This window comes from Heliangelus exortis, chromosome 8 (genome assembly GCF_036169615.1).
Source record: "Heliangelus exortis chromosome 8, bHelExo1.hap1, whole genome shotgun sequence".
NCBI lineage: Eukaryota > Metazoa > Chordata > Aves > Apodiformes > Trochilidae > Heliangelus > Heliangelus exortis.
This window is the reverse complement of record NC_092429.1, coordinates 17810021-17821586: the sequence shown is the minus strand read 5'-3', so window position 1 is coordinate 17821586 and position 11566 is coordinate 17810021. Positions and strand designations below refer to the sequence as shown.

At 36.3% G+C, this 11566-nt stretch overlaps 1 protein-coding gene across 7 annotated transcripts in view; it reads right to left on the bottom strand.

Moving 5' to 3' along the window:
- Nucleotides 1-11566, bottom strand: part of TLCD4 (TLC domain containing 4) — a 42714-nt gene that overhangs the window by 7992 nt on the left and 23156 nt on the right. For all 7 annotated transcript variants that reach the window (XM_071750790.1, XM_071750791.1, XM_071750793.1 and 4 more), the window contains 4 exons: nt 10158-10247; nt 5711-5769; nt 3777-3871; nt 1814-1887 (listed from right to left, as the gene is read on the bottom strand). In XM_071750790.1, coding sequence (XP_071606891.1) covers nt 1814-1887; nt 3777-3871; nt 5711-5769; nt 10158-10247 — 318 coding nt within the window. The remainder of the gene's footprint in view (nt 1-1813; nt 1888-3776; nt 3872-5710; nt 5770-10157; nt 10248-11566) is intronic.

Below are 11566 nucleotides of genomic sequence, written 5' to 3'. Positions count from 1 at the left end.
TGGTTCTCTTCAAATTTAATGAAAAAAACCCCAACCATTCTTGCACTAATGAGTGACATCCCTTAGAGCAAGGGAATTTATTATCTCCTACAGTGATTTCCGTTTTTCTGAGAAAGCAGTAAATGTTGGTATTCCAAGACACATGATCTCATCATAGGCATTTTAAAAGTATAACATATATTACTTTTAATAGCCAGCTGTATCAAGATATTTCACAATGCCACAGTCTGAAAGGTAAACATCAGTACAGGTACAACATGAAACCAGGATGAAAACATATATTGGTAGAAGTCAGCTGGGAGAACAACCACTCAATAGGACAGGAATTTCAATACAGAAATCTAGATTTTAATTTCACTTTTTAAATTTTTGTACTCTCCTATTCCTTGTAATACTAAAATAAGTGTAAAGAGGTGTTTATTTACTCCTCAGCTTCTCTATGCACATGGAGCACAGACTACATTAGAATATAAACTCACACTCAACTGTGCTTGGGAAAATGAAAGCAGCAACCTCTGGAGAGCTCTGTTACCCTACCCTGCCCTCCTGTAAGCTGAATTTGTCAAACTAGTGTTTGAAAGGGATCTCAGCTCAATCTTTTTTATTTTTAAAGATCTCAGGAATCGTACAGTCTCATAACACATTCCAGAGCTTACAGTCACAATGCAGTAATGGGTAATACTCAGATATCCTGTTTGCAGGAGGATTACAGTTCTTATTTGCCTTACAAACCTTAACCTTTCTCTACTAGAGTGCTGGAGGTGAGGGGGAAGGAACAGGGAGAAAAAGAGAAAAAAAAATGAAGCAAACAAAAACAAAACTAAAAACATAAAACAAAACAACCAAAAAACCAAAAACCAAAACCAAACAAAAAAACCACAACCCCCTCCCCTCACAGATGCCACACCTATAGTAAAACAAAAATTCACCAAAAAAGTATGGGTGAGGAACAGGTATCTATTGCCCTGAAAGATCTGAGCTGTCCCCAGCTAGATCACACTGGCTATGGCATAAGGAGAGAAGCCAGAGCACAGGGAGACAACACTGACCACTTTTTCCTGTTTGTGGTACAAGGCATTATCATGATGCTTTTCTGACAGTCACAGCAGCAACCCTAGTAGCTACCCTATAACCAGAAGCCATGGCATGCTTTAGCTATCACTGAGCTCTGCTAAAAAACCTTGTACCACTTCCTTTTCTGATCACAAGTGTGAATATTAACCATTCTAGATATATTTAGGTGCTCTACTATTTGTCTAATTTAAATCCTCATACTCATTTCCAGACCTATTTTTGAAAAACAATTAAAAAATAAATTTATACTACTCTATGTATGCATCTATTATATGTGCATTGTTGCAAAATAAGCTTCAAATTGTCTAGGGCAATGCAAATCCATTCTAGGATTCTGGTACCAACACTATCTTTCTTCTATTCCCAGTCCATGATACTAAAAAATAATACCTATTTAAAATGATGGCTGTAGTATAATAATTAAATGAACATTAAAAGGCAAAAAAAAACCCATATTATATTTGTGAAATTTTTTATTCAGTAGTTGCATAAAAATTTGGCATTTCACATGAAGGCTCTAAAAAAGAACTCCAAGGTGAGTACGTTCATTATCTTGTTGCAGCTACAGCAGCAAAAAGTTTAATATCTAAAAACTCTTTCACATAGTAATCCTTAGTGCAAAATACATAAATTCCCTTCCAGCAGGCATTCAACAACAAAACATATCTTCCTAAGTGACAGAAATAATAATGCAGATTAGAATTTGAAAGAAACATGAAAAAAATCCCTAACCACTTACCGCTGATTGACAAAAGGAGTGGAGAACTCTGCAAGCAGACGGAAGTTTCCAAAATAAGCCAATAGACCTTTGCTCTGGTTAGCAAAAAAACCCAAAAAAGCAACAAAAAAACACATACAAAAATCAGTAAGTAAATGTGAAATCTTGATTTAAGTCTTCAAGTATACACAGAATGATCCAATGTCTCAACTTCCTTATTAGAACTTACAAGCAAGTTTGCCAGCTGTAGCCAACTTAGAATTTAAAAATGAGGTTTACTAGAAAAGCTGCAACTGTCCTGCCAGTATATCAAATCAGTAGTTTCTCACTTTAAATAAATCTTTAAAGACTCTTACTTGGAAGCAGAAAGGGCATATAAACCCTTCCTTCTCCCCTCCCACTAAAAGGAAAACCTTTCCACCTGCTCAGACACAGTCACTGCCTTGCCCTGGTGGCTGGAAGGAAGGAGAGCAGTGCCAGTACCCAGAGAACCTCATGGCACATTTACACCGATGCCCTGATGCAGGCTGCAGCTCAGCACTTTCCTCCAAGTAAAGAAGAGCATATTCCCTGCCTTATCGTATCACATTACACAATGGCTGGGTAAGCAGCAGTTTGCAGATGAAGAGATAAAAAGATTATTTTTTTCTAAATGTCAGTAGGTCTCCTGACCAACCTATGGGATGCATGTCATGATTCCTGAGTGTGCTCACACTCACTAATTCAGGCATTTCATGTCAGTTTGCACGACACCATCAGAAAAATCTGTGTTCTTGATTAAATTCTCTCCTATCTTCTCTTTAAATACGAGACTTCTGAGTAAATTTCTCTGAAGAGACAGCCAAAAGCAGAGCTATATCCAAATCATAGGAACTGCTTCAAAAGAAGTTCATACTAACACAATGCTTTACCACAGAAACAACTGAATACAACAAGGGACTAGCCTTGGTAGTGCCATTTTCATTTCTCTAATATTCAGCTCTAATTCATTTTAATCCATGATAGTATTAGTAGATCTCATTATCTTCAACCCAAAGATTTTTATTTACTTGTCAGTGTACTTCATCTCCTTTAAACCATTACATGGAAAATCTGACAGTAATCTGGCAACGCTTTTAATACTGTAAATCCAGGATTCACAAAGTAGATAGGGAAAGAAATATGGTAAATTAAGTACATTGTATTTTATAATATTTCTTTAATTAAAGAATGAGCTTTTCAGAATAAACTCAGGAGCATTATTCTGGAGGTCAGTGGGATTTCTACTAACGGGCATCTTTGAGAAATTACAGCAAAAGGTAACTTAGTTTTTATCCTAGACCAATATCCTTCTCTTCCTCTTTTCCCTTCAATGTACTTATGCCACAAATATTTATAGATACATGCAGTTAATCATCCACTGTTTCCCCACCAAAGTAACCTTAAATGAGAAATCTCAGAGGATCAGTTAGTGCTGTAACAGATTTTAAAAGAAAAACCAAACACCCCAGAAAAAAATACCAAAAGAACCACCCCAGAATAAACACACCCAGATGACTGTAGTACATTCACTAGAGTTAGAGATCTCTGACCTACAGGCCTGCAAACACAGTCACAAGAACATAACCACTTGAAAACAGTTCCCCCACATTTTCCAACTAAATATTGAGATTGTGGTTTTATTTGAAACCCTCTTCTATAGCAATGTGAAAAGCCCCTCTTTCTATATTTCTCTATAGCAAGAGCTGAGAAGCATTCTAATTTCAGTAGTTTGTAAGTCACAAACGTTTGTTGCAGGACTGTAACATTGCAAAGGCATGCACTTAGCACAAATTAGATCCTAAACGTTTTCAGCAGTCATGATGATTGAAAATATAAATAAACCTTTCAAAAAGGTCGTACACCAAAAAGTTAATAATTTTTAAAATATTAAGCAATAAGATCTATAAAAGCATTGTCTTCAATCTCATCTGCTTGGTATCTCACTGGAAAATACAGCACTCACCAGTACAAAATAGTAAGCATACAGAGCTGCCAAGTGATGTATTACAAAATATTTGTCACCAATTGCCTTCCAGTAGTAAACAATAAGTAACAAATCTGTAAGAGAAAAGAAATAATGATAAGGAACAATTTAGAATCATAGAATGCTACACTGGAAGGGAACTCAAGGATTACCTGGTCCAGCCCTTCTAATATTATTGTTTATAAGATATGTCCCTGCACCCCACTGAGCTAAGACTTAAAATTTTCCAAAGTAGGGGAATCTACCAACTCCCCTAGGAGACCATTCCAATGTCTGATTGTTATAGTTCCACTGACCTCAGAACAGTGTTTCATTAAAATTTAGAGGTATAAATGCCAACATAAGCCATCAGTACAAACTCTCTGAATTAATTATTTCTGAAGATAAACGTCTTTATCCTAAAGACTTCACTTGTAGTCAAAATATTAACCAACAGTATTCTTCCAAGAGTTGCCATAAATTATTACTTTCCACGTGAATGGAAGTACCAAGGCATTAGCTTTAGCCAAAATGTTTTGGAAGAGAAACTCATCCAGAAACTCAGAGCAAAACTTCATACTCATGAACACAAAAATTTGGAACAAGTGGCACACACTCATGTGAAAAAAAGGAGTGAGGACAACTACAAGGGCCATAGCCAATATACAAATACCTGCAGGGATCTATTATGGGGAACTTCTGAATCAAAAAGTAGTTATATTAGCAAACAGGGAAACATTTACTGAAAATATTTAGCATGGAACACTAGGTATGAGAAGCATGTTTGTTTATGTAAACATAATTTTCCAATTATAATTTTCCAATTGGAGTTAATGTTATAAGGAAAGCTTTGAGAGAAAAGTTCTTACTTGTGCCATGACAGTTAAAGATTTCAGATTTTCTTTCCTATACTGAAACAAACAATTTCTGTCCCCACTTTCTCCAAACGAGTACTTTGGACTGGAAATTTGTGACCAAGGTTACAAATCAAAGACTTCAAGCCTGCACTGTTCATATCTCCAGTAAGTGCCTTGATGTCTTCTATATTAGCTATCCTCAGGCAGTATTTTTATATCATCTGACATAGACACTCCACTTACTATTAATAATTAAACATTAACTACATAAAGAAGTGAGCGAGGATGAGTGACCACGTTCAGGTCTCTGTTCAAAGGCATTCATTAATTCATAATGAAAGTCTAATGCATAATTACTCAAAAATAGAAACCAATTAATTTAAACATGGGAGCTGAAGTTCTTTTTATGGAAAAAGGAGACTTAAATTAACTCACAGTTTAACTGGGTGTGCTATCACCAGATTATCACTTCCACTGAGGTAAAAAAATCTATTCTGAGAGATAATCAATTCCATAGCTCTAACTAGAGACTCCATCCTAGCAGGAGAATTTTCCCTAAAAACAGTCCAAGTCATAACAAGTTTTGGTTTTGATAAATCAGCATTATCCCCACCTACCTTAAAAAAATATCCAAAGCTTTTTGTAGCAAGATTCCCATGCCAATTTTAGTTGACAGTAAATAATTAAGAACACAAAATGTACATAGGGGTGAATGCCATGCCAAGAAGTATGAGTTGTAGACACCCTGAAGGGAGTGAAGGGCACTGCTTTAGTACCTTCTCGGTTGGCTGAAGGACAAAACTGACCTGGAGATGGTGGTTGCCTATCAAACCACCAGAAAGCCACACAGTGGCATTTCCTCAGTGCTTGGGGAGATATCATTCCATCTTTCACAATAGCTGGCAAGATCATATGATTTCACCACAATCCACAACTCTATTAGCAATTTGAAAGGCCACAGCAGAAACTGTGTTGTGCACACCTATGACAGCTCCAGCACAGTGGTTCAGTATACATGTACAGGCATAGTTACTCAATATTCAGGGTGTGTATGTTATATCTATGTTGCATAATTACCAGAAATGAGGTAGCCTGTGGTAATAGCAATATTCAGTTGCACAATTGAAGGGTCACCCCTGTAAACACACCAAAAAAACACAGTTACAGCCTCTATAACAAGTTAACTTGCAAAGAACATATACAAATCAAACACATAATGTCTATCATTCTTGGCTCATCAATAAAACACAATGAGATTTGGTTAAGAAAGGTCCTAATCATGAAAATGTGTTCCTTTTCCACACAGATATAAGACATATACAAACTACCCTAATCAGGATTATCCTCTGCCTTGGCACAAAGTCTACCCCAGGAACCTTGCTAGAGACTAGAACTAAAATCCAGCAGGCACCCTGAGCTGGCTTCTCTGGAAAAAGAAAAAGAGTGAACAGTCCAGCCAGTCTCTTCTGAGTCCTGACACTCTTTCTCCATTTTTCTTCTTCTTCCTGTGCTACACGTTGTTAAAGATGGCAAAAATATCTTGCTTAGCTGATGCTTTTCCTATTCACAAGAAGACAGATGCTTATAGGGATAGACAGAGTAGAAGACATGAAAGGAATTATTTGCCAGTTCTTTGAAGCCAAAGAATCTTCAAGGAGAAATGCTTTTCAGAATAATATCACAGCTTCTATCCTTTCCCTTTTGGTGACAAACATTCAGCAGGCAAAGCTCTTAGTAGCACACACATCATCAGTTCCTCTAGGATGTTCAACAAACCTAAACTTGTGAATACAGCTCAAGAAAAGAAAGCATCCACATTACAGCAAGTAACCTTTGTTCTTTCCTCCACTGTCCTCTATAAAATCCTGCTTTGAAGAGTTTGGTAAGCAAAACTCTTTTCCAAGGCATAAAGATGTTACCTTTTTTTTTTAAAACTAAGTTGTGCATCTAATTTAGATCTGCTTTGTGTAATAACAAATTGAGCTCCAAGTGACAGGTCTACAGATTTATAAATGGTGAACTGTTCAAGACAAACTGTGAAAGCAGTCTTTGTTGTAAACCTTTTGAGAAAAATGGAACATAACTGTGCTTACAGGCACCTTCAATACAAAGTCTGCCTCAACTAGAAAGCAATGAAATGCTATTAATTAGCTACTCGTTTTAAATCCTATTGGAATGAAGCAGTGAAAGAGATTTCCTGTATTATTACAATCTGTTCACTACATTTTAAGGCTTTCTGAGCACCTAAAACTAACTGCTTCCCTGTGGGAGAGGGCAGCTTCCAGGAAAACAGGACTCGCAAAAACAGAATTCTGCCACTAGGTGAGAAAAAACTTTACCAGGAGAGTCTGGAGCTCATTCCATCTCTCAAGATTGGACAGAGAGGCTCTCTTAACTACAGCTTAAGACAGGAACATTTTTCCATGTCTTCAAAATCTGGTTTCATGAGATATGCAGGTTGTGGGCTGAATGCTTCTTTAGGTGTAGCTCTTCTGTAAGTCATGCTAGACAGATGTGTTCTCACACCTTTAGCTGAATGAAACTCTTTAAGTAGTTACATCCCTCCCATTAGAGCTCCCAGCTGCAGCAACCACATCATAGCCTAACCCATAAGTGCTCCCAACACACATCAGCACATCTTCACCAAGATGGAGCCTCACTCCAGAATCTTCATATTCTTCTTCAGAGAAGATGCAATGGACTGAAAATATTAAATTGGTTCCCTGATAATGGTAAACATCAGTTAACTGGGTAAAACAGGGAATGATTCCTATGCCTTCTTTCTTTCCATGAGATTGGTCACCTTGCAATAAACACTTCTCTTGGATTTCTAAACCAATACTTCAATGTATATGGTTGCACTACCCACCTGTCACCTTCCTGAAAAAGACTCCATATTAGAATCCCAAATTAATCTCAATAGTGGAAAGCTTAGAATTTAGTCTAAAATTTTGTAGTTTTCCTGATCTGCCTCCTTGATCAGGCAGTGCAATGGAGCTTATGAGCCCTGGTGTTTGCAGCCCAGTTTTGATGCCAGTGAGAGCCAGGTGTGACAAACAGAGAGAGACTTGAACGAGCAAAAGGGTAGAGCTATGTCCTGTGATTGCTATGATTGCTGTGATTGAGGTGTGTATGGCAAATGAATTCACAACATGCACAGGCAGATGCAACACACAAAAGTCCATGTGACCAACTTTCTTCAAACTTCTTTGCAGATGCAGTCGTACCAAATGCTAATCAAACTGCAGACTTCAAAAAGTGTAATGGCTGTAGAGTGAACAGTCATACGAAAAAATCTGCTTCTCTTTGAAGCTACAACTTAATTCACCTATTTATATATTCTCCCTCTCCTTATCTAATCTCTACCACCTCCACACTTTCCACTGTTACACTAAGTACCTCAAAAAAAATGTCTACATCATCTATGTTAGCTCGTCTATATTATACATACTAAAAAAAAAAAAAAAGGCAAAATGTTATGAGATGTCCTAGACCAACAAAATGTGTATGTACACAAAACTGATGCTTTCCTCCAACTTACCAATGCTCCACTGTCCACTGATAAGTTAATGTCACTGTTAGGAACTCTTGCATCTAGTTTCAGGAAACCTGACAGTAATACTACATCCTCTCTACACTTAGCCCAAACCCTTACCAGGAATCTTGATTCCTTTCTAGACATATGGGTATAATATATACTTAACATTTTTTAAAATTTTTAGTTTACTAACTAGAAATACCAATATCCAGATTTAGAATGTGTTCGGGCACTTCCAATTGACAAACTGCTGAAACCACTACGATAATTTTGACTGAGAAACAATTTACAGAAATGCTGCCATGAAATGAACAAGAAGCTTTGCTTTAGAAACACACAGGTTATATATATATTTTAAAATCTACTGGATATACATCTAAAGCTTTCCTTACTCTACCAAATGTAAATCAAACCACTGACATTTTTCACTGTAAACATATTACAACAGAAGACAGTACTTAGAGGCAACAGTAGAAATACAGAAAACCAATACACCCAAAGGCAGATGGATTCTGTCTTTTAAAAGACATAATCTTCACATAATCTAGCACACCTAGGCTCTGTAAGATCAGGTTTTCAAAGCAGTGCACAAAAATATATAACTTTTCTCAAACTTTCAAAGGACAAAGAAGTGCTTTGATTTCTGCTTAATTTGACTTTTTCCTGGAATTACACCAGGAAAATTTAGTAAATGTGAAGACTCAATTTATTTATCATTGCCAAGAGGCTTCTATTTCTGCCTTTCATGACTTCTTTTCTACTGCTTAGAACAAGGTCTTCTCCAACAAACCAGGATAAAAGCTGCTATCTGATAAATCTTACCACAACACACACAGTTATAATAATGTGCTGCTTTTGAATATTGTTAACAGATCTCATAAGATATTCAGACTGTATTTCTATGTATAAAAATATCAGAATGCAATGAAAAAAATCCAGAACAGCCAACAATTTAATCATACAGCACTACAAACAGAAAAGGCCAATGTGTTATGGATTAATATTACATTTATTAAAGCCACACAAGTCAGTGGCAGAGTGCTTCAAGCATACAATCCTGTCCAGCCCACACTTCATTGTCACTAATTTACAATATCAAAATAGCAGAACAAGCATCAGTCATTAAATTCATTAAGTTTAAACTGGCTCACAGTGTGGTCCTTTGACAAGGTTAAAAGCAACAGTCCATGACAGAAATATGAAATGAAAATTCAAGTAGTTAGTTCATCTTTAGGAAAAATATGGCCTTTTCCTTGTATAGGGAAAGGGTTCCAGATGACAACAAGTGAAATGTTAAAATACCAAAAGCAGTTTATAAAGAACTCAACTAAGATGAAGGCATCTTGTTCCTCTTCCCTCGAAGTGTGAAACAGAACAATATAAACAAAAATTAAGAAAAGATAAGCATAATAGAGAATATTTTGTTAACTAGGGAAAACATTAAAAGCCCATTTATTAAATATTCCCATTGCTTGTGAATACATCACCTAAAACTTTCATACTTCTTTAAAACAAAGACTGATAAAAGCTTTATGGGAAGAGGAAATTCAAACCTCTTACTTTATCAATTTATTCATATATATATTTAATACATACAATAAAATATTCCAGCTTTTTCACACACCCTCCAGACCCACAGCAGCATTTTAATTTCACTTTAAAATTATTATAGTAAATAGCATAGTTTCAGTTATGCTGACTTAACAGTTACACTCTTGGTTCTATGCTTCAGTAATTTAATGTGCCATTTCAAATCGATTGCTTGTATTTTATCTATTCCACTTCAGAGACACAATGCACTAAGACATTAATACTGACAAAACAATTTGGAATTATCATATAGTACAGACATAAAAATGGACACATCACAACTGCATATTTTTATGGGAAATGAAACAATTATTTCAGCAATGTATTCATCATGGTATTATTTTTTTCCTTCTCATTTATGTTTTTATTTTGTGTAAATACAGCACAACGCCTTACCAGAGACGGTCAGCATTAACAGCATCATCGTACAACAAAATATATAGGCAAAACCCACCAACCACCAGGGCGTGGAATGTGGACACTGTCCTGAAAAAGAGATCACAGTCACAAGAAGGTTCTGCCATTCACATACTGTGCTTAAGGCAGGATGTTTCTGAAGACATTATCAACTGCCTCCAAATACCTCTGTTTAAGACAAGCAGCTCTTCTTTACACTACATCCAACCACTTATACAATGACAGGTTAGAAAAAGGCAAAAAGAAGGAATCTATTAGGTTGGGGCAGGGGTGTTAAATCGAAAGCGAGGCCTTACCATAACAAAGATCTAAATTTTCCTCCAATTATCTCATATCTTAATGAATCTTTAAAGATAATATGGCACTGAATTCTCTAACAAATACTTACTGTATCATCACACTTGCTGGAAAATCTACATGCATTTCATATCCAGATTGGCCCATAAGTCCTGCAGCAGTAGGTGTCTTCTTTCAGGCACCAAATTAAAAGATGACTCATAATAAATCCCTGAAGTTCAAGTTTTGGAAATAGGGGCATTAAATGAAAAATCCTATCATGGAAAGCTTTGAAAACACATTTCTAGTGCATGAGAAGTAGATTCTGGTTTTCAAAGACAGGTATAATTGCTTACAGGTTCACAGGGACTAGCAGCTCACAGGTTTGCTTTATTTTATATGCCTCTTGTCCTGTATAAAGTCACAGTAATCAGCATTGTCTTGTCCACACTTGGGTACCAAACACTTTTTTTTTTCCAAAGACAGCAGTCTCAAGTATACAGGCTTCATGCACAAAGCATGTTAACAAGCACTTAAAGAGAATTACCTATTTAAAAGGGCCCTGTCAGGGTTTCTGCCAGCACAGAGGCCAGGGCCATTCCGGCCCATTTGAGTCCACATATATTCTTGGAAGGTAGAACAAGGCAATTGGCAAGGACCCAAAACTTGTAACCTTGTTCCTCTAGTCATGGGTTTAACACTACTATAAACAGCAAAAAAATATTATGTGCCAAAATAGCTCAACTGAATCTTGGATGCTATTTGAAAGATGAGAACCCTAAATTAGATGCTGTGTGATCAAGAACATCTTTGCACCACACTCACAGCATTAACAACATGCACACAAATGTTTAGAAGCTGTTAGTTAATTGTCTTGTCTTTGTATGCATTTAACACATTTATTTGGAAATTACTAGTATATTAAACGTGCACACGGTTACTCTCAGGAGTGTGAAGTCTACCATGCAAGATTTAAAGAAAATGTTTTGCTTCCTATGGAAGATCTTGCAAAGAAAGAGTAGGTTATAATCCCTAGTATTTTTCCCTAAGTTATATTATCTTCTATTGGCATTAGAAGATTCTGTGGCTTTTCATAAGTCTCTATTTACAAT